This window comes from Pteronotus mesoamericanus, unplaced genomic scaffold (genome assembly GCF_021234165.1).
Source record: "Pteronotus mesoamericanus isolate MK-2021 breed Mesoamerican mustached bat unplaced genomic scaffold, CSHL_Meso_final scaffold_408, whole genome shotgun sequence".
NCBI classification, from domain to species: domain Eukaryota; kingdom Metazoa; phylum Chordata; class Mammalia; order Chiroptera; family Mormoopidae; genus Pteronotus; species Pteronotus mesoamericanus.
In genome coordinates this window covers 4,960,293-4,979,957 of record NW_026555315.1, presented here as the reverse complement: position 1 = coordinate 4,979,957, position 19,665 = coordinate 4,960,293, and the positions used below count along the sequence as shown (strand labels likewise).

At 59.4% G+C, this 19,665-nt stretch overlaps 1 protein-coding gene across 6 annotated transcripts; it reads left to right on the top strand.

The window, feature by feature from the left end:
* The first annotated feature begins 261 nt into the window (after positions 1-261).
* GPRC5C (G protein-coupled receptor class C group 5 member C) lies at positions 262-19,665 on the top strand. 6 transcript variants are annotated; one of them, XM_054592919.1, is made up of 6 exons: positions 344-404; positions 5,853-6,210; positions 12,317-13,399; positions 15,772-15,866; positions 17,643-17,792; positions 19,388-19,665. In XM_054592919.1, exons 3-6 carry the CDS (start codon positions 12,349-12,351, stop codon positions 19,418-19,420), a joined length of 1,329 nt encoding a protein of 442 aa, XP_054448894.1. In that variant the 5' UTR covers positions 344-404; positions 5,853-6,210; positions 12,317-12,348; the 3' UTR covers positions 19,421-19,665. The 6 variants fall into 6 exon arrangements, with proteins under 6 accessions (XP_054448898.1, XP_054448894.1, XP_054448893.1 ...); XM_054592918.1 differs by lacking the exon at positions 344-404 and adding an exon at positions 4,981-5,367; XM_054592920.1 differs by lacking the exon at positions 344-404 and adding an exon at positions 5,584-5,599.

The window sequence follows — 19,665 nt, the reverse complement described above, 5'->3', positions numbered from 1 at the left end:
GACCGCAGGAGTGACAGCAGGAACGAAGCTGCTGCATCAGAGGGCTGAGGGGGAGCCTGTTTATGGCCAGGTCCCACTTTAGCATAACCACAGCTGCTATTAAGACCCTCAGCTACGCCATCAGTGGCTCTGGACTTAGCATAATGACTGAGCTCTGCCTTCTCATCGGAGGAGAGAAGAGCAGCGTGGAAACCGGAGGGGTAAAGTTTCAGCTGCCGCCAAGCGTCCCAGAGCAGAGCACACTCCCAGAATAGCACGCCCGGTTCCCGGCAGCCTTGGGCTGCTCCGCAGCTGGGCTTCCGCTGAGGGAGAGTCAAACCCCAAGCAGTGCAGGGAACAGCTGGGACTGGACACCGCCCAGAAGCCAGCTGGCTGGCCCTGCCCTGCTGGAGGCGCCATCGCTGGTGAGTGCGGGCATGTCTGGCTCTCCCCCCATCACCTTGGGATCCTGGCTCAGCTCAAGAGTCAGGGACACCCTCAAACCCTAGGCAAGGGGGCGGGTCTCCTGAATGCTGTGCAGTGAACCACGTTGGCATCTGGCAAGGGGGGTGGAGGGCTGAGTGGCCTTGAAGGCAGGGCAGGCTACATGTGCACAGAGAGGGTGTGACCATAGGGGCCAGTGGCTGGAGGAGGGGGCAGAGAGGGAGACACAGCTGTGCCACGGGCCGGGCGACTAACTGCCCATCGCAGCGCCATGTTGGGGCGGGCTTCTGAAGGTGAAGGGCTTGCTGGGAGGAAGGTTGGTGGCTGAGAGGGGAGGTTGCCTGCTTGACGCCTGGTCTGCCCTCTTACCAGGGCACTCTCGTGAGGGCCTGTGCTGTGCGGACCCTTCCTTCATCTATTTATTTCCTCACAAATGTTTACTGAGGCCCTACTACGGGCAAGGCACCAAGGGAACACAAAGAGGGATCAGGTACATGTCTTGCTGTCAAAGAGCTTAAGGGGACATAAGGCATGTGCCTAAACAAACATCGATAAGGCAGGAAATGTACCCTAGCTGGTGTAGCTCAGTGGGTTGAACGCCGGCCTGCAAACTGAAAGGTCACGGGTTTGATTCCTGGTCAGGGCACATGCCTGGGTTGTGGGCGAGGCCCCTAGTTGGGGGCAGGCGAGAGGCAACCAATGGATGTTTCTCTAACACGTCAACATTTCTCTCCCTCTCTTTCTCCCTCCCTTCCCCTTTCTCTAAAAAGTAAATAAAATCTTTTTTAAACAAGTCAGGAAACATAAGAGCCGTACCAGAGAATAGAAAGTGCTTCGGGGCATAGCACAGTGACTTGCAAGTCCAATGGCGTTCAAACAAATGGCCTTTAATTCATGGCAAATCACTTGGCCTTTATGAACCTCAGTTTTTAAATCTATAAAATGGAGATAAGAATATTTGCCTTCTTGAGCTCACAGGGTTGTAAAGATCAAGTGTATATGAAAGACACTGGAAATTGCACAGTGCTCTGCAGAGGTAAGCTGTTGTGGGTCTTGCATAATCAGACTAGCCAGCCTTGCTCTGCATGTCTTCGCCTGGGAGTCGGGAGCCAGAGGGAGCCCAGGGTTCAGGACAGCGGCCGGGCCAAGCCTAGACCCTTCCCCTTAGAGAGGGCTGGTAGCCCCTCTCAGTTTCCGGCCAATCGCCCCATGACGCGCACTGCCCACTTTTGTTGTATGAAGCACTATCCTACGGGGGAAGGATGAGCATAACATCCGGAGGCCATTCTCACTGAGCCAATCACGGAGTTGAGGTCCGACCTCTATTCATGAAGCGTAGTCAACAGTGGAAAGCAGTGTTGGGCGGGGCTCTGGGAGCGCAGAGGGGGACAGAGTGCCATGGAGTGGGGTCACCAGCTAAGGCTTCTGGGAGGAGTAGAGGGTTTTAAAGGGCGACTGATTCAGAGAGGCTGAAGGTAGTATGACAGCATGGTTGAGAGTGGGGGCAACGTGAGTGAAGCCACAGGAAGGCAAGTGCGGTGGCCTGACTCAGAGCTGAACTCTCAGGTCGGAGTGGCCACTTCCTGTGGGGAAGAGGAGAGCTGAGGCTGGGGCCCAGGCTGAATGCAGGCTGCAGAGGCTTTGAACACTGGGCCAGGGAGTTTGGTCTTTCACTTAAAGGCGGTGGGGGCCAGTGCAGGTGCTGTGAGCAGAGTGCTGGGCGAAGTCAGAAACGTCCCCCAGCTCCCGGGGGGTTTGCAGGAGTGGAGGTGAGGTAGAAGGTATGCCCACCGCTGAAACGGTCTCAGGTCTGGGGTAAGACTCTACCTGAAGGCAAGGGGGGGCCTAAATGCAGCACTGTTTGCACATTTCGGGGGTTGGGGGAGGGGAAGGGATGGGTAGGCTGAGGGCCTAACCCCTGGACCCTCAGCTTTGACCTTGGTTCCCAGATCCACCCAGTCTGTGGGTGGCGGCTGTCCACATCTGGGCAGCTCTAAAAACCCAGGCTGCTTCTGCCACAGGGGGTTGGTCAGGGTCACCGAGCCGCCGTGGATGTTGAGGGGGAGGGGATGGATGGGCTCAGCATCAGGTGACATTCCAGCAGGCTCTGTCCAAGGCCCACTTCCGGGTACGTTTCCAGAGGAATCATCCATGAGCGGCCGGTTGTGGTAAATGAGTGTTTCACTCGCCTGCCCCCTGCCCCCTGGCTTCCTGCCTCTTAAGGGGCCATCCTAGTACCTGGGTCCTCTTACAAAACCAGGCGGCACCCGCTGCTCTGAGCAGACAGTCCCATGAGCCTGAGAAAAGGACACATAGCCAGACACTGTCACCTGGGCAGTAAGCAGTTAATGAGGGGGTGGGGGAGCAGGGGCAAGCAGAGGGCAAATGCAAAATCTGTTTACCAGGCACCTAGCTGTCAGGGAGCCAAGAGCCCCACCTTCAGCTCAGCAGGGAACTATTTTCACTCCACTGGGCCAAGACCACAAGGCCGGGGGCACTCTACCCCCAGGAAAGGGGGCCTCCTGCTCCCCAGGAGGAAATGGCTCCTGAAAGATTTTGCAAGTGGAACCTGCACTCCAGGACTCCTGCTACCCAGGCAAAAGGGAAGTCCCTGTAGGGAGCTAGCTGCCCTCCAGGCAGGCTCCACCAGGGCCCAGGGAAGGCCCCTGCTCTGGACTCTGAGTGCAGGGCTCTGCCGGCCCCGGGAGGGGGACTTCTCCCGCAGGCAGGGCTCGCCTGCTGCCCAGGAAGGCCTGCTGCCTGCAGGCAGGGCGGCGGCGCTGTCTCCAAGGCCCCTGGTGTGAGGCAGAAGGTCAGCATTGGGCTACCCTCTCCGAGTATCTCAGCTCTTGCTGCCAGTGTTTGGACCACAGAATCATGGGCCTGCCCATATCTTACAGCGAGAGGCGGGGGTGACGTTCTCCCAGTTCTTCAGTAGAGGAAAGCGAGCCTCAGAGCAATGAAGTGACTTGCCCAGGTCACAGAACTGGCAGATGGCAGAGCTGCTCTTGACCCCTGGGCCTTCCGGTACCTTAGACGGCCTCAGGCCAAAGAGGGGAGTCTTCTGATGAATAAAGGTAGTTTCCACAGCCAGCAGGAAGAGGGAGGGAGACAGACACTCCGTGGGACTGCGTCTCAAAGTGACATTGTTTAGTGAAAATGGGAGTTTTTGATGCTTCTGTGCCTGTGGGTTATTGTAAAGGGCGAAGGGCATTCGTGAGCGCAGAAGACCCTATAGCTGGAGTGTTGGGAAGCAACAGCACCTCCCAAAGAACTTCCCTTTGCGCCCCTCCAGGCGTCCTGTGGCCAGCAGCACCCACCACCATGGACTCACGGGGCTGGGGGTGATGCAGGGCTCCCAGGGTCTCCTCCAGTCTCCCACCTGGGACGGAGGAAGCCGAGGGCACCGGGGATCCTGGGACCCAGGTCAGCTGCCCCAGGGCCTTGCTTTGTTTTGAAGGCAGATCACGTTCCAGAGTGAGACAGGGAGAAAAGGGAACAAGCAAACAGTTCTCCGAAAACTGTCCTACATTTCCAGGGCTACCTGCCCTGCAGGGCTGGTGGAGGGCAGAGCTCAGCAGCTGTCCAAGCGACTCCGGGGGCGCCCAGTGGGTGGCCAGGCACCAGGTACTCCGACCTTCGCCCTGCCTGCGCCTAGAGTGCGGGGGAGACTTGCTTCTTGGGAGAGCTCTCTGTGGGTGAAGGAGTGCCCAAGGCTTGAAAGCAAATTGAGACGGATCCACAATCCCTGTGTCTCCATGAGGTCCCTTAGACAGGTCCCAGTCTCCCAGACCACTTCCCCCGCACCTTCCCCGCCTCTGAGTTGGCTTGTCACACATGCTAATTAATGGGCGACCCCTACCCGCACACTGGTAGTCGGCGCTGCGAGCCTCGTTAATGAACAACAGCACTAGGCCAAAGTGATTTACGGGTCTCACTTAGGTCGGACCGCCGCTCACCCTTTCATGGTGGGTACCCTGCCGCCAGGACCTTATTACAAGCTCTGTAACACCCTCGCACGGGGACTGGGTCGGGGGACGTGTCCCGGAGTCGTGGGGTGGGGGGCGGAGTTAAGGTAGGGAGACCAAAGGCATAACTCTGCAGCAAAATCGCGCTCCTCGGCTTCATATTTAAAAGAACTGAAACAATTCAGTCTTCATTTCCCAGGCCAGCCGGCTAGGAGCAAGGCACAGAAAGGGAGGCAGGGTTCTAGAAAAACCGGCGCCCCCCGACCAGCTCCCGCCGCTAAGCCAACATTCCCCCCGGGTGTCCGAAAAGCCGGCGTGCGAGAGGAGGAGCCAGCCCGAGGTTTATCGCTCCGGCGGCTCAGGGTGATTCACCGAGTTAGACTCCTGGTTGTCATAGATTGAGGCACGCAAAACAAACAGCCCGGGAGGTGCCCCTCCTCCCACCTTGCCACCCCCTGGCCCATGACCAGCTGCCACCCGTCCTCCTCCGCTGCGCCCGTCCCCCACCCCCACCCCCACCGGCTCTCCAGGCTGAGCAAACACACCCTGCCATCGGCTGGCTCCCACCGCGCGCCTCTGGCGGTCCCCCAGGCAACTCGGCGTCACGAGAGCCCGCACCCCGGAGACCCGGCGCCCTGCCCTCCCTCCGCGCCCCCGGGGCCCCGGCCAGGCCCAACAACCTCTCCTTTCCCGGTGCGCCGCAGTCCCGCCGGGCCTCCCGCCCTTGCTAACTAGGCCCCGTTGGGCGCCCCGGACAGCGCAGCCCACGTCGCGCGGAGCCCGCAGTCCCGGGGGACGGCAGGCTGCCGGAAAATCTCCTCTTGTTTACTGAGTTGGGAAGGTCCCAGCCTGGATTCGCTTCCTCAGTTCTGCGGTTCCCTTTCTGCTGATTCCTGGGGCCAGAGGGGAAAGGGTGGCGACCCGCTGATCCACCCCGGGGGCTGGGAGTGAACGTGGCGCGTGGAGAGAGTCGAAGGTAACCAAACTCGCGGAAAAGTCCCCTGGCAATGGGAGGGGCAGGACTCGGAGTTAGGACCGAGGGCCCGCAGCGCAAAGACCTCTGGGGCCGGGTTAAATACCGTACCTAGGGGAACCGAAGCGTGAAAGCTAATTAGGACAAGTTGGAACGGGGACCCAGGACGCGGCGAGTGGAGCGCGCGCTCGGAGTTGGCCGCAATCTGGGCTGGTCTCTGGAAACCCAGGCGCGGGTTAGTCGGGTTCGGGGCGATGTTTGCTCACGGTCCCGAGTGGCTCTGAGCTAGGCCCACCGCATTAGGGGTCCGCACAGTGGTGTTCCCACGCACACTTGGTGGCCCGGGTGTTGGGGAAGGACCGCGCAGGCAAGAGGCGGACACTCGGTTTGTGGTGTGTCCACGTGTGCAAGTTCAGGGAGAGGAGGGGAGGGGGCACAGAAGACGTGACAAAGGCGGACTTTGTGTCTGAGTGTGCTTCTCGCTCCAGCCCGGAGCAGCGATCTGTGTCCGGCGGGTGCTTCGCGAGAGAGCCAAGACAAAGGTGACAAAGGCCAGGTGTCCACCACGGAGAGACGCGTCAAAGTGGCCCCCGTGCGAATCCATGCGCGCGCGCGCTGATACGTGCTGGGAGGAGAGCCCGCCTGCGAGGTGCGCTGGGCTGTTCCCAAACCGCTTTCCGGAGAGAAAGCCGAGTCCACAAACTGAGTGCGCGTAAGTGTGCGCGCGCCCGCGCGCGGGGGCGTGGCAGCAAACAGCAACAACCCACTGGCGAGCTCCGCCAGAAACTCTGATCGCCCTCCCCTGCCGGAAAGTGCGACTAGCTGGAGCCTGGAGGAGGTCTGGAGGTGAGTCGGAGGGGGAGGGCTGGGCGGGCTTTGTTACAGTGTAAACCGTTTGCACACACCTGGAGCTGTGGTGGCCGGATCAGCGCCTGAATGGAGGTGATGTCACGGTGATTCAGGGGCCGGCCCACCCTCGCCCAGAGAAAGGAGCCCAGCGCGGGGAGAGGCCAACGTGAGAGCGAGCGACCGAGCTCTGGCCAGCTCAGCCCGGTCCGGGGAGAGGCAGGCCCCGCGCCCCGACCCCGCGCCCGGGCCCAGCCACCAGAGGCCAGGGCTGGGCCTGGCCCCGCGCCCTGCGCCGAGTCCCTCCCACGTCCGCCTGCGCCTCGCCTGGGGCTGGAGTTGGCTCCAAACCCCGCGCCGGAGCCGGCCGGGCGGCGCGTCCCAGGTAAGGACGGCTGCCTTCCCTGTCCGTCCTCCCCTCGGCCGCCCGGAAGAGTCGGCTTGGACTCGCGGGGAGTGGACGAGGGCAGAAAGAACCGGGGGGCGGAGGACGCCGCTCCAACTGTGCTCAGTCTCAGAAACTTTCCTAACCGGACCCTCCTCCAGGGATTGGGGGGTGGGGGAACCCGACGCGGCGACTCCGAGTGAGGGGGTGCGGAGGAGAGCTCCACAACTGGGGTCTCCTAGGCGTGTCCCCTTTAACCCCACCGCCTCTCCGCGAGTCCACCGTCAGTGACGACTTATGGGCCGCTGTCCTTTACGCTGCCCGCTTCGGCGCACGGGGAGGGCAGGTTGCTGTGGCCAGAGGAGGTGGGGGAGAGGCTGGCCGCCCGGCTCCTTCGGTTCCGTAGGAGCGTCGGCGCAGATGCCAGCCGGGGCGGGGGGAGGAGCGAAGAGGGGCGCACTCTCCGTTCCTGCCCGAAGTTTGGGGTTTCGGACGATCAAAGAGCCTCCACTTCTTGCGGCGAGGCCTCTAGATCCCTTCCCTCCTCCCCTGACGCTCAATGGCTTTTCCAGGGCCCTTCCCAGCCCCAGAGGTTGAGTAGCGCCCCTCACCCCCAGGCTCGCGGCTTTACACCCAGGAAAACCCAGCCCCTTAAGAGCTCCACAGCCTGGATCTGAAGCACAGGGGCCAGAAGAGGTGGAAATAGCGCGCTGTGCTCCGGGAGCTCCCCCGCCCCGCTCGGAGCCTTCACGTGTGGCGGGGGGAGGGAGTGCGATGGGGGTGGGGCGCATTCCAGAGTGACACTTCCTGAGCAGAGCCTTGGATGGGGGGACTTCCAAGTTTCAGAATGCTCTGGGACTTCTGGCGCAAAGGCGCGCCTTCGGCGTGCAGGTCTCGGCTGGGGTTCCAGGAAGTGCCCCCAATCCTTTCCCGCTCTCCCTTCCCGCACCCTCCCCCAACCTGGGCACTGAGGTAGCTCCTTACAAGCACTGGCTTCGCAGGTCGGGAGGAAGGAGGAGAGGGATGGGAGCAGGGGAGGCGGCGGGAAGGCTGTCAGTGGGTCCATCCATCTCTCCGGACGGAGTGCTGAGTGGCGGCGCCGGGGAGGAAGGAGGATGCGCTGTGGCATTCCTGGGCGAGCACAGGTGCCTCCCACGGGGAGCCCTCAAGGGCCACGGCCCCCTTGTAGGTAACCTGGCTGTGCTCCGTGTCTCTCCCTACTCCTGGGCCCGGGAGACAGACCGGGCGGCCAGGCGAAGCCCGGGAGCCCTTCTCTGGGTGGCTCGCGGGCCTTTGTGTGGGTTGGGGGAGGGGAAGGAGTTGGTTGTTCTGGGAAAGCAGAGGCCCCCGCCGCCGCATCCTTGCTGGGCGAAGCCAGTCGGGGCTGGCTGGGCCTCGCAGCCGCCGCACTCCCGGGGCCTCTCCGCTCCCGGGAGAGGGACGGAAGGCAGGAGGGGATTCTGGAACTGCATCGCGCTGAGTAGCTGAGCCTGGGGAAAGGCTGGTTTCAGAGGTGATTAAAAATATTTGTATGACTGATTCCAGGGAGGTGAAGCCAAAGGACCCTTTTGTCAGGAAATAATCTGAGGCTGGGGCTGGGCTGCAGCCCTGGTGAGGGGGGATGTAGGGGGGTGGGGGGCGCAGAGGGAGGGCCCTTCGTTGATGCCGCTGATAACCTTAAAGCGGAAGGGGGGACTCCAAAACGAAGGGGGTAGGGTGGGGATGGGGGAAGGGGGCACTGAGTCCGTCTAGTGAATGAGTGTCAAATGCCTAGAGTGTTCGAGGCCCCGCGTTAAATGCTGCAGGGGATGCAGTCTGGTTTGCCGCCCTCCGAGCTCCGAGCCTGGGAGGGGAGACCTGGGCCCAGGGTCTAAGGTTCAGGTCTCGGAAGGCTCAGCCTAGATGTGTAGGCTCCAGGGGCCCACGGGAGTGAGGGTCTGCAGGCAAAGCTGGGTCCATTTCATTGAAGCCCTTGCCCCCTGACAGTCTTAAAAGGGGGCATCAGCTGACTGGCTGAACTTGGACTCCCGGACATCAAACTTTTCTGAGTTTCCTTCACTAAGTCTCCTGCTGGCGTCCGAGGGTCGCTGTCCTAGGCAGTGGACAAGAGCCAGGTCCCATCTGGCCCAGTTTCCCCACCCGAGTCAGTGTATCCTTGTCTCCCCACTCGCCCTTCCATTTACCAGGAAATCGGAGAAACGAGACACAGCAGGACCAGAACAGTTTGTTCTGTCTGGGGCTGGTAGGTTGCAGGGCAGCCCCCTACCTGGATGGTGGAGGAGGGGCAGGTTCCTGTTTCCTTCCTTGGAAGTTCCCGAGTCGCTGGGGCTCCCGGAAGCGAGACTTGAAGGGTGTGGTCCAGGACCTGCAGCAAAGATCGCAGAGAACAGAGGTGAGAGCTGTGTGCCTGGCGGGCACAGGCAGGTGTGGATCTAAGTAAGATGGATCAAGGATGTAAGGGCTGCAGAGCACAGTGGGCCCTGGCTGGTATTTTATAATGAGGTGGCTTTATCAGAGTCGAACTTGTAGCGTAGGCTTAGTATCCTTTCCCCACATCCCACCAGGCCTTAGATTTCATTTTGGGAAGGATCTCTCAAAGCTGCCCACTATGGCTTACCTTTGGTCTCGATCTTTAAACTGGACGAAGGTGTCCTCAATCGATCGATTGCCTGTGCTTTGTGCCAGGTTCAAATCTTGAAGCACAACCCTGCTGATGCCCCGCCTCGGGCAAAAATCGGCCTTCGGGGGCTCCCCATCGCCTTTAGAATAATGCTCCGAACTCCCTCCCTGTCGCCTTTCCAATCTGACTTAAGCTGGCCGCTTAGTTCATTCTCCGTGAACTTGAAGAAAGCCCTCCATGTTGTCTCTTTTGACCCCTCAGGGGAAGAGCTGCTTTTCTCTTGGTTTCTGTAACAACTTCCTCTCTCCCAGAGGTAAAATCTATTGTGTGGCACTGACTTTATTCTTCTTTGTGTACTTTTCTCACGGACCTATCTTAGCCGTCCTGGTAGACTTTTTAAAAAAAATTTTTATAAGAGTTCGTTGAGCCAAACTGATGACATGCTGGGTGGCAAGACCGTAAATGCTCTGTCTCCTATTCGATTTTTAAATACTATACATCAGGGACTGTGTTTGTTCCTCTGTACTTTCCAAAGCTCTGAGAACAACTAGGCCTTGTCCCCCTCAGCGAATAGTAAATATTTGCAGATTGGAATAATTGCCTGTCCTCAACCGGGACTGGAAGAGGCAGGTGGAATGAGAAGTACCAGTCCAGGTGCCGGGAGGCTAAGCCTGGGTCGCCATCCTCAGTGCTCAGTTCCACGTGTCGCAGCTTTACCCCAAGTTCTCGCTGCTGTCCTATGAACCAAAGAGGCCCAAGACGGGGCTGGGAGCTCAGGATCCCCTAGCACGTTATCTGTATATTACCTTCTGGAGGGCTTCGGTATTTCTCCTTCCGCGTTAGCCTTTCTTCCTGACTCTCCTATCGGTCCAACGCTTGTCAGCACAAATGTGTGTCCTTTATTGATCTCCGATTACACAAAGCCCCCTGCAAAAGCTTATGTAAGTCACAGTGTAGGGGAAACATGCTTTTTCATTGGAAGTCAGAAGAAACTGGCTCTGTTACAGGGCCAGGTAGCTAGGAAAACAGTAGTAAAATTCCCATCAGAATGTTAATTTACTAAGAGTTGACGGGTGATCCCTTCCTAAGGTGTAGAAATGTCTAATCACTGTGTTGGACACCTGGAACTAACATAATATTGTATGTCAGCTGTAATTGAAAAATAATTTAATAAAACGAGTTAATGGGAAATGCAAGCTTCATTGAAAGATAAGGAGGTAGCAGAGAAGACTGAGATACCGGAAATATTTCCAAGGGGCATGTAGGATATCTTAAAGGATGTTGAAAATACATCTTTATTATGTCGGTTTCGCTTTTCTTTTTCCTAAGTTAGTAATAGTGTCCTCCCATCTAATTGTGGAGGAGTAGTTTCTATTGACTGAGATTTAGGATTTTTGTTTGCCTATTGGAAACTAAGTAACCAGGGCCCCAGCCAGTGTGGCTCAGTTGGTTGGAGCATGGTAACTGAAAGTTCACAGATTCCATTCCCGGTCAGGGGACCTACCCAGGTTGTGGGTTTGATCCCCAGTTGGGCGCCTACGTGAAGGCCACCCATCAGTGTTTCTCTCACATTGATGTTTCCCTCCCTCTCTCTGAAGCAATTAAAAAAAAATGTCCTCAGGTGAGGATTAAAAAGGAAAGAAGGGAGGAAGGGAGGGAGGGGGGAGGGAGGGAGGAAAAGAAATTAAGTAACCAAGAATGATGAAAACATAAGAGATAAACCGTGCAAAGCTCACCCCCCACCACCCCGCACCCCCCAGAAAAAAGAAGAGAGGTGGTGGGAAGGACAGAGTTGGATTATGCCATTCCCCTGCCCACCACTAGTGGTCACTATCAGCCCAGGAAAGCTTGGTTGCCGTCTTTCTGGAGAGTTCCTGGACCCAAGAGGTGAGAGGAAGAGCCGGGGTTAGTACTAGTTATTTGAACGTATGGAGTGATTTAAATGTGAAATACCTGCATTTCATAGAACGTTGGAATTTATAACTTACATTTTAGAGCATTTAAATTTTCTGTTCTCCAAGTAAATGTAAAGCCTTTGATTGGAAAGCTCACTCCATTTGGTTTTTAATTCTCTTAATCTGCTACATTCCTTACCCCCACTTCAGACAGGAAATACCCACTTGGTGTTGAGTGCAGGGTTTTCCTCCTTTCCTTTGGTAAAGCTGCTGTCCATGGACTCCTCGGTGGATACGGTAATAAGTTAGCTTCCTGGTGTGAATAAAAGACATTTTTCTTGCTTTTAGCTACAGTGCTTTAAAGTGTTTCATTATAGATTAATTCCTTTGGGTTTTGCATTGCCCTGCCTGGTTCTTGCTTTTAAAATGTTAATGTCTCATAGGAGGATTTTTGCATTAAGTCATTAACCCCCTAGCCGGGAAGTTATTTTATCCTGAGACTTCAGCAACTGAGCGAGACAAAGAGCTTGGGATTCTGAAGAGAGCAGCCTTGCCCTGAAAGTAGGAACGGGGAGGGGGGTGGGGCGCAGCGGGAGGGAGGACTCGGGGAAGTGCCGGTAAATATCCCGTAGGACTTTCCAACCCTCTTCACCTTTTTCTGGCTGCAAGCACCTGTCCCAGGTGCTCATTAAATACAGGCTGGATGAATGAAAGACGGAACGAATGAACTTAGGCTGATCCACTGTGGACTTAGGCATCCCGTGGACAGAGCTTGGGGGCATGGTATCCACTGGGCCTGTTGAACTCTGGAAGTCCCGGACCAAGCAAGGAAGTGCCGAATGGCTGGCGTGCTTGGTTTTGACTGGCTCCTAAATGCCCTCGCCCCCACTCTAGCTGCAGAACCTCAGGGGCAGTTTGGACCCCGCTTATGGTTGGTGGATGGGCGGGGCATGAAAATTCACCAACAGTCTCTTTGTCTTCCATGACCAGGACTAGGAATGACAGACGTAGGCTTTATCTCGTTTGCCTCTCTGGTCAGTTGATCTTGCCTCCCAGGAGTTCTGTGCTGGGAAAGATTCTGAAGCCCAGGGGGCCAGTCTCACAATCCACTTGCCCTGGCTGCCCTGGTTCGGGATGGGGAAGCTGCGCCTTTGTCAGAGCCTGACTTGGGAGGGCTGATTTTGCCTTGTCTCCCTCTTTCTTTAGGGACCCCGTGGGAGCCTGGCCCGGGAGCCGGGATGGCCACCCGCCGAGCCTTGCTGACGTGCCTGGGACTGCTTCTCTTCCTGTCCCCGGGGGCACAGGCCCAGAGCCATGTCCCTCCTGGCTGCAGCCCGAACCTCAACCCCCTCTACTACAACCTGTGTGACCAGTCTGGGGCTTGGGGCATCGTCTTGGAGGCCGTGGCCGGGGCGGGCGTCGTCACCACTTTTGTCCTCACCATCATCCTTGTGGCCAGCCTCCCCTTTGTGCAGGACACCAAGAAGAGGAGCCTTTTGGGGACCCAGGTGTTCTTCCTACTGGGGACCCTGGGCCTCTTCTGCCTCGTGTTTGCCTGCGTGGTGAAGCCCGATTTCTCCACCTGTGCCTCTCGGCGGTTCCTCTTTGGCGTCCTGTTCGCCATCTGCTTCTCCTGCCTGGTGGCCCACGCCTTCGCCCTCAACTTCCTGGCCCGCAAGAACCACGGGCCCCGGGGCTGGGTGATCTTCACCGTGGCTCTGCTGCTGACCCTGGTGGAGGTGATCATCAACACGGAGTGGCTGATCATCACGCTGGTCCGGGGGGGCGGCGAGGACGGCCCCCTGCGCAATGGCAGTGCCGGCGGGGCTGCGGCCTCCCCCTGCGACATCGCCAACATGGACTTCGTCATGGCGCTCATCTACGTCATGCTGCTGCTGCTAGCCGCCTTCACGGGGGCCTGGCCCGCCCTGTGTGGCCGCGTCAAGCGCTGGCGTAAGCACGGGGTGTTCATGCTGCTCACCACGGCCACCTCCATCGCCATCTGGGTGGTGTGGATTGTCATGTACACCTACGGCAACCGGCAGCACAACAGGCCCACCTGGGACGACCCCACGCTGGCCATCGCCCTCGCCGCCAATGCTTGGGCCTTTGTCCTCTTCTATGTCATCCCTGAGGTGTCCCAGGTGACCAAGGCCAGCCCGGAGCAAAGCTACCAGGGAGACCTGTACCCGACCCGCGGCGTGGGCTACGAGACCATCCTGAAAGAGCAGAAGGGCCAGAGCATGTTTGTGGAGAACAAGGCGTTTTCCATGGACGAGCCCGCCTCGGGTAGGCCGGGGCCCCTCCCCCTCCTCGTCCGCGTCCTTTGCTGCAGGCCTAGGGGCTGGTCTCGAGCAAGGTGGTTGAGATTTAGCTATAAAAAAAATTTATTTCTTTTACTATAGTCACGTAATTCGTGAATATATTTTCACCATAAAATTTCAAACATTACACGTAAAAAATTTCTCCCAACTGTTTCGCCAGTTCTACCTGGTTCCTTCCTGTTCCATCCCCAGAACTGACTGGTATTTGAATCAGTGCTGTTGATCGGTATTTGATCTCCAGGCTCCTCAGTTGCCTCATTTATAAGATGAGGATGAGAGTGGGTCCCGCCACAAAGGATGCTAATGAGTGTTGATTAATGTATGTACCTGGCGCTCGGCAGGTGCTCTGGAAGTTTTAGCTGTTGGCTGTGTGCATTACGATTATTTTATGATCATTACCGTTTTCCTTCCAGAACTTGTTTCTCTATTAAGCACATATCCCTAGTCTTCTTGTTGTTGTTTTTTAAAGTCTTTTCAGTTCATTGATTTTAAAGAGAGAGAAACATCGGTTTGTTGTTCCACTTACTGATGCATTCATTGGTTGATTCTTATATGTGCCCTGACCGGGAATCAAACCCACCACCTTGGTGTATCGGGACCATGCTCTAACCTACTGAGCTACCCGGCCAGGGCTAACCTTTTTTCTTTTTAATAGAAGCGCTCATGCTTCATACCAATCTAATAAACAGCGCCCACTACCCAGCCGGCTGGTCCCCAAGCTCCTGCCCAGGCTCATTATTCACAGAACAGGCTTTCTTGGCAGCTCAGTGGTCGGGCTGAGGACACTGGGTCGGCGGAAGAGGCAGGAAGGGGAGCGAAGCCTTCACTGTGGCTGCCAAGCGCTCCTGCCCTGCCGCCCCCAGGAAGTGGCGTGGGAAGCAGGAGCGGAGACTCTGGGAGAAGGAGTCTTTCCCTGGCCTTTGTAAATTGTGAGGACCACTAGCATTTTTCAGTGTGTCCCCAGGCATGCTCCCCTCGCCCGCTGGCTATAGCCCGGCCGCCCGACTTGACCCAGAAAGCCAGAGGTGCAGGCTCAGAGCCCTGCCCCGGCCCCAGGCTGTGCTGATGAGCTCTCTGGGGGCTGAAGGCGTTACCTGCCCGATTCAAGTGCCAGCCCTGGGGCCTGTGCCAGAGGTCCAAGCCAGAGGCCGGGGAAGTTCCAGAACCTGAGAACGGGCTCCCTACCTCGTCTCTACAAATTGAGGGAGGGCCTGTAATCTCTGCTGGGGGAGGGGGGAAGGAGCGACCTTTGTCCTGCCAGGCACTGACCTTCGGTCTGCCCCCACATGGCCCCTGGGCAGCACCGGTTGCGCGTGCGTGGCCGGGGGTGCCATCGGCGAGGCCGGCGGGGGAGAGGGGCTTGCGGGCCCGTGTTGGGAGGCGCTCCAGCGCCCGACTTCTGCCCTTACCCGCCTGTGCGTGTCGGGGCCAATGGCTCCCAGCCTTTGTCCTCTCAAGGCTAATACTTCTGGGGCTGTGAGAGTTTTTTCCTTTATTTATTTATTTTTCCAAGTGGAAAAATCAATTGAGCCGAGCACGTAGAAGCCCTATGTAGTCGTGATCCCTCAGAGTTGTGGGGCCATCGGCCTGCCAGAGACAGACAGACAGTCAGACAGACACCCAGTGCGCCTGCCCTCCAGGCCCAGCCCGCTTCTGGGCCCCGGGTCAGTCGGCAGGTTTCTCAGACACCTGGGGAGCGCCCGCGGGGCGGAACAGGGCGGGACACCGGCATCCTGAAGGAGGCGTGGGGAAGCGTCCTGGGGCTGAGAATAGGCCTGGAGCCTTGCCGGGGGCCGCAGGACAGAATGTGCGCTCAGTGCCCCCCGGGGACTGTGGGCTGTGGGGCGCAGGGAGCTGGCGCCCAGCCCTGCCCCCGGGCTGTGGGGTCTCTGCTGTGTTTACCCCAGCGCTTGGCGGCTGGCCCGCGGCCGGAGAGGCCAGAGCTGGAGGCTGGCCATCTTGGAAGGTGGCTGAAGGCCCAGGTGCCCCTCGTGGCCTCTGGCCCCTGAGGGCGGATGGGGATGTGAAGGTTGCTGACAGGAGCGTTTTTCTAAACTGACGGATGAAGGGGGTGTTCCCACGCACAGGAAAGCCCGAGGGGAAGGCAGGCGGAGTCCTGGCTCCCCGTGCACCCGAACCAAGGGGTGTGGGGTCTGGGGGCCCCCTACACAGCCTTGCCCCCAAGCCAGCCACCCCGGGCCAGGCTCCCTCCTGGGTTAGGAGTTACCCCTGGGCAGCCTGGCCTCTCCCCCTCTCTCTGCCCCAGGAAGCCTTGCTCTCAACTGAGAGAGGGAACTGAGAGCCTGGCCTTCAAACCTCTCCTGTGTTTCTTTGCAGCCAAGAGACCAGTGTCGCCGTACAGTGGGTACAATGGGCAGCTGCTGACCAGCGTGTACCAGCCCACCGAGATGGCCCTGATGCACAAAGGCCCGGTGAGTGGGGCCCCGAGTCCCCAGGACCCTGCTGGGAGCCACGATGCTCAGCCTCTGTGGGCGGGTGGAGGGCCGTGCGGGGCAGGGTGCAGGTGGCAGAAGGCAGGCGGCCCCATTTGGGGAACTCAGAGCCCCAGCTCCCAGTGCCCTTTTCCTGGAGTCAAGGTGCCCACAGTCTTCAGTTACACTGTGGTGGGACCTGCCCGCCCCGTGCCACTGGGTGTCACGCACTAACCAGGACTGCGTGCTGTGGAGAACGCTACAGGGAGCCGCCAGCTTCCCCTACAGAAGCTTGGGGAGGGGGGACAGAGGAGGGCCTCAGCCGGCTAGGGGTCTGTCATTCCGGGTGGCTCCAAAGGGACAGAGGACCAAATAGCAGGTGTGGGTAGGTATCCACGCTTGCGCCACAGCTGTCTCGGGGGAGGCTCCCCTCTCCTCATGGGCGGGCGGCAGCTCTCACACCCCCCTGGGCCCTGGAAACCAGATGCTCCATCAGCCAAGGGAGGGGGCGGGAACAGGAAGAAGGTGGGTTAGATTCACTCACTCCTTATATGTTCCTCCTCCCGGGCTGGCAGACGCCGCGGGGTGGGGGTGGGGGCAGAGGGCAGTGACCGCCTTGGCAGGGTGCTGGGAACAGGAAGGAGGGCGGTCAGCGCGGTGGTGTTCTCATGCCCTCCCGCTGGGAGCCCGGGTCAGGGTGAAGCTAAGGTCTCTGAAATGTCCAGCCGCGGCCCTTCCGTCTGCCTAAGCCTGAACTGCGGCCACCCGAGCCCCAGGCTCACCACCCCTCACTCCCCGGGTGGGGGGAGGGAACCCGGATTAACACAGCGATTCTCCAAACGACGCCCCAGACTGTCCGCGCCACCATCACCTGGCGTCTTGCTAAACACGCAGAGCAGGCGGGGCCCGCGCAGGGATGGAGCCGGTCCCTTCTGTGGCGTCAGCTTGATCATTTGGAATCTGTCTCACCCACCCCAGCTGCTAAGCACTTGCCAGCCACCCGTCCGCCCCTGGGTGTGGGTGTGGCTGAGACAGTCCCAGGGACTGTCTGTCCCACGCCGGGTCCCAGAACACCCACGGCGAGGTCCCAGCAGCCTCCACGGCAGGGGGCATGGTGGCAGCTCTCTCCCTCGCAAAGGCAGGTGGGCCAGGAGCTCACCTCTTCTCCAGGCCGGGAGCGGGGACCCTCGGGACCCTCTGCACCCCTCAGCCATGACCCCTGCACAAGAACAGGACCACTGCAGCTCCCACCCGGTTCCAGGCAGCGCCATGGGGTCATAGGTCTCCAGTGAGGCTCCTGGATAAGAAATGCGAGGGCACAGCCAGCGCCTGGCGCAGGCCTGTCGGTGGCCAGGCGCACCCACGGCGAGGACGCTGTTGGGGGTGTTACGGCTAATAGGCGGGCTCGGAGAGGAGTCTTGGGGAAGGGGGGCTGGGAGCTCCAGGGAGGTGAGGGCCATGCCCTGTGCTTCACCCAACGTTGGGCTCAAGGTGTGAGGGACACGAGGGGACTGAGAAGAGGCTCCTTCCGAAAGGGCCAAGTGATGCCCAGGAGCGTCCTTGCGGCCTCGCCCCCGGGCCCAGAGGCCTGGCCCTCTGCGGGGAGAGAAGGGGCTAGAGGTCAGAGGCTACCCCTCCGTGTCCAGAGACAGCGTCGTCCTCCCAGCCGGACATGGGGACCCGGCCTGGAGTGGGGAGGGGAGCCGGCAGGCAGAGCCCCGCAGGAGGCTGGTGCTGGCAGAGCCCGGCCGCGAGACCCCCTGCTCTCCCTTCCAGTCCGAAGGACCCTACGACGTCATCCTCCCGCGGGCCACCGCCAACAGCCAGGTGATGGGCAGTGCCAACTCCACCCTGCGGGCTGAAGACATGTATGCAGCTCGGAGCCACCAGGTGGCCACGCCGCCAAAAGACGACAAGAACTCTCAGGTCTTTAGAAACCCCTACGTGTGGGACTGAGGTGGCCGGCAGGTGCGGGGAGGGCCCTCGGGGCCTGGCCTGGGCTCTCCTGCTCCCTGTGCCCCGCGCCCCCCGCCCCCCAACGGCTCAGGGCAGCTTGTGCCTTGGCTGGGAGGCTCCCCTGTTGGCCAGTCTTTGGGTGGGCATCCCAGGTGCCCCTACCCGTCCTCAGTGTTTGTGGGGTCGAGGAGCCCACCCCGGCTTCATGCCAGGGTCGCCTCCCGCCAAATAGTGTTCTTCTTGGGGTGGTGGCCTGTCAGCACCTGCCTTCTCTGGAGTCTGGAGAGATTCCTGCAACCTCGAGAGATGTCACAGGCGTGCTCTGTCCTGGGTCTTGCTCCTCTGTGAGGAACAGGGTGCCTAATAAACACACTTCTGCTTTATTAGCCCTTCCTCTGGGGATGTCATTTCTGACCCGGCTCTTGGTTTTCCAATGGCCTACGGGTGACACCTTCCTCCCCCTCCCTCCACGTCCAGCTCACGCGAGAGCTGCCAGGAGTTCTCCTTCTGGGCAGCGAGGTAGCTGACCCCCGCCCCCCCCTGCCCAGTGAAGGATTCTTCAGCTGAGCCCGCGTCTCTGTCCTGTGTGATCAGAATGAACTTCGGGGTCAGCTCCTGTCTGAGGGCTAGTCGGACACCTGAGCTCGCCTGAAATCGGGCAGCTTTCCTCTGGGACCCCCTCAGCAGGGCGGGGCGGGGGGCGCAGCGGGGGAGGCGGACGTGCCAGCAGGCATTTCTGCAGCGGATGTGTGTAAGGGGTGGCGGGTTAATAACGTCAGCCTCTCTCGATGGGGGTGGTGATCTGAATCTTTCAGGGGACAAAGCGGAGGGCCGCTCTGCTCCGTGCTCATGGGTCGCTTTACCAAGCAGGTTTACGAGGGTGCAGAGCGTCAGGCCACGTTCAGGCTGGTTTCACTCCTGGGCGAGAATTGTTAAAATGCCACTTTGCTCACTGCTGGATGGGAAAAGCCTTTCCACCCCAGCTCATTGTCATCCTCGTGGCTGCCCCAAAAGGTGGGCTGGACAGTCGTCTCCTTTCCGGAGTCAAAAATCCCAGAACTGAGACCATTCTGGGGTCAGGCTGGGCCTCAGGGGAAGTTAGGGCTGTGGCTCCCTGGCCTCCTCTTTCAGGTCAGCAAACTGCCCACCGAGTCCGCACAGCCTTCAGACCTGGCCTGACCGCGACCGGCCGTGTTCCCGAGACCCTGACTTCCCGTGGCCCTGGGCTGCCCGCGGGCCCCAGGGGCCTGGGCGCAGGCGCAGAGCAGTGTCCTGACCTTTGGGCCTGGTCCGGGCCCGCCCCTCCCAGTCTTGGGAACGTTTCTGCCCAACTAGCCAGAAGCTATTTTCTGATACCGGTTGTAGGGGAGAAAAAAAAAAAAAACCTCTGCTGGAAGGGAGTGAAAGGTTGCCGGAAGAAAAAAATGAAACTGTGCCCAAGCTCTTCCTTTCACGGCAGGTTGCACAGCCCCTTGGGGGCCCCAGCCCGGTTTTTAGTGTGAGCCCGCCCTTGGGCCCCGAGCAGCAGGGTCCCCTTTGACGGTTGTTCTTTCTGGTTACTTTAGGCTCAGTCCCCGCAAAATAAAACGAGATGGTAGACGCCCTGGTCCCTGGACTGCACGTCATCCTGACGTCCTCATCCCTCTGGGTCCCAGCTGGGCAGGGCCCAGCACCTTTCCCACCCTTGTCACTGGAGCTGGGAGGGCCTGGAGGCCACCGATCTGGAGCAATGGACCAAGTGAGGGGCCCTGTGACACCCCGAGGCTTGTGGCTGGGGCTCTAGGGCCGACCCCTACCTGCCCTGCCCGGCGTCTCCTGGGCCCCAAGTGACGGAGGCCACAAG

Excerpts from the sequence above, each read along its gene's own strand:
- GPRC5C (XM_054592923.1), top strand. The coding sequence starts at position 12,349 with ATGGCCACCCGCCGAGCCTTGCTGACGTGCCTGGGACTGCTTCTCTTC. Across the intron at positions 13,400-15,771 it reads CATGGACGAGCCCGCCTCGG|CCAAGAGACCAGTGTCGCCG; the intron begins GTAGGCCGGGGC and ends GTTTCTTTGCAG. Across the intron at positions 17,793-19,387 it reads AAGACGACAAGAACTCTCAG|GCTCAGTCCCCGCAAAATAA; the intron begins GTCTTTAGAAAC and ends TGGTTACTTTAG.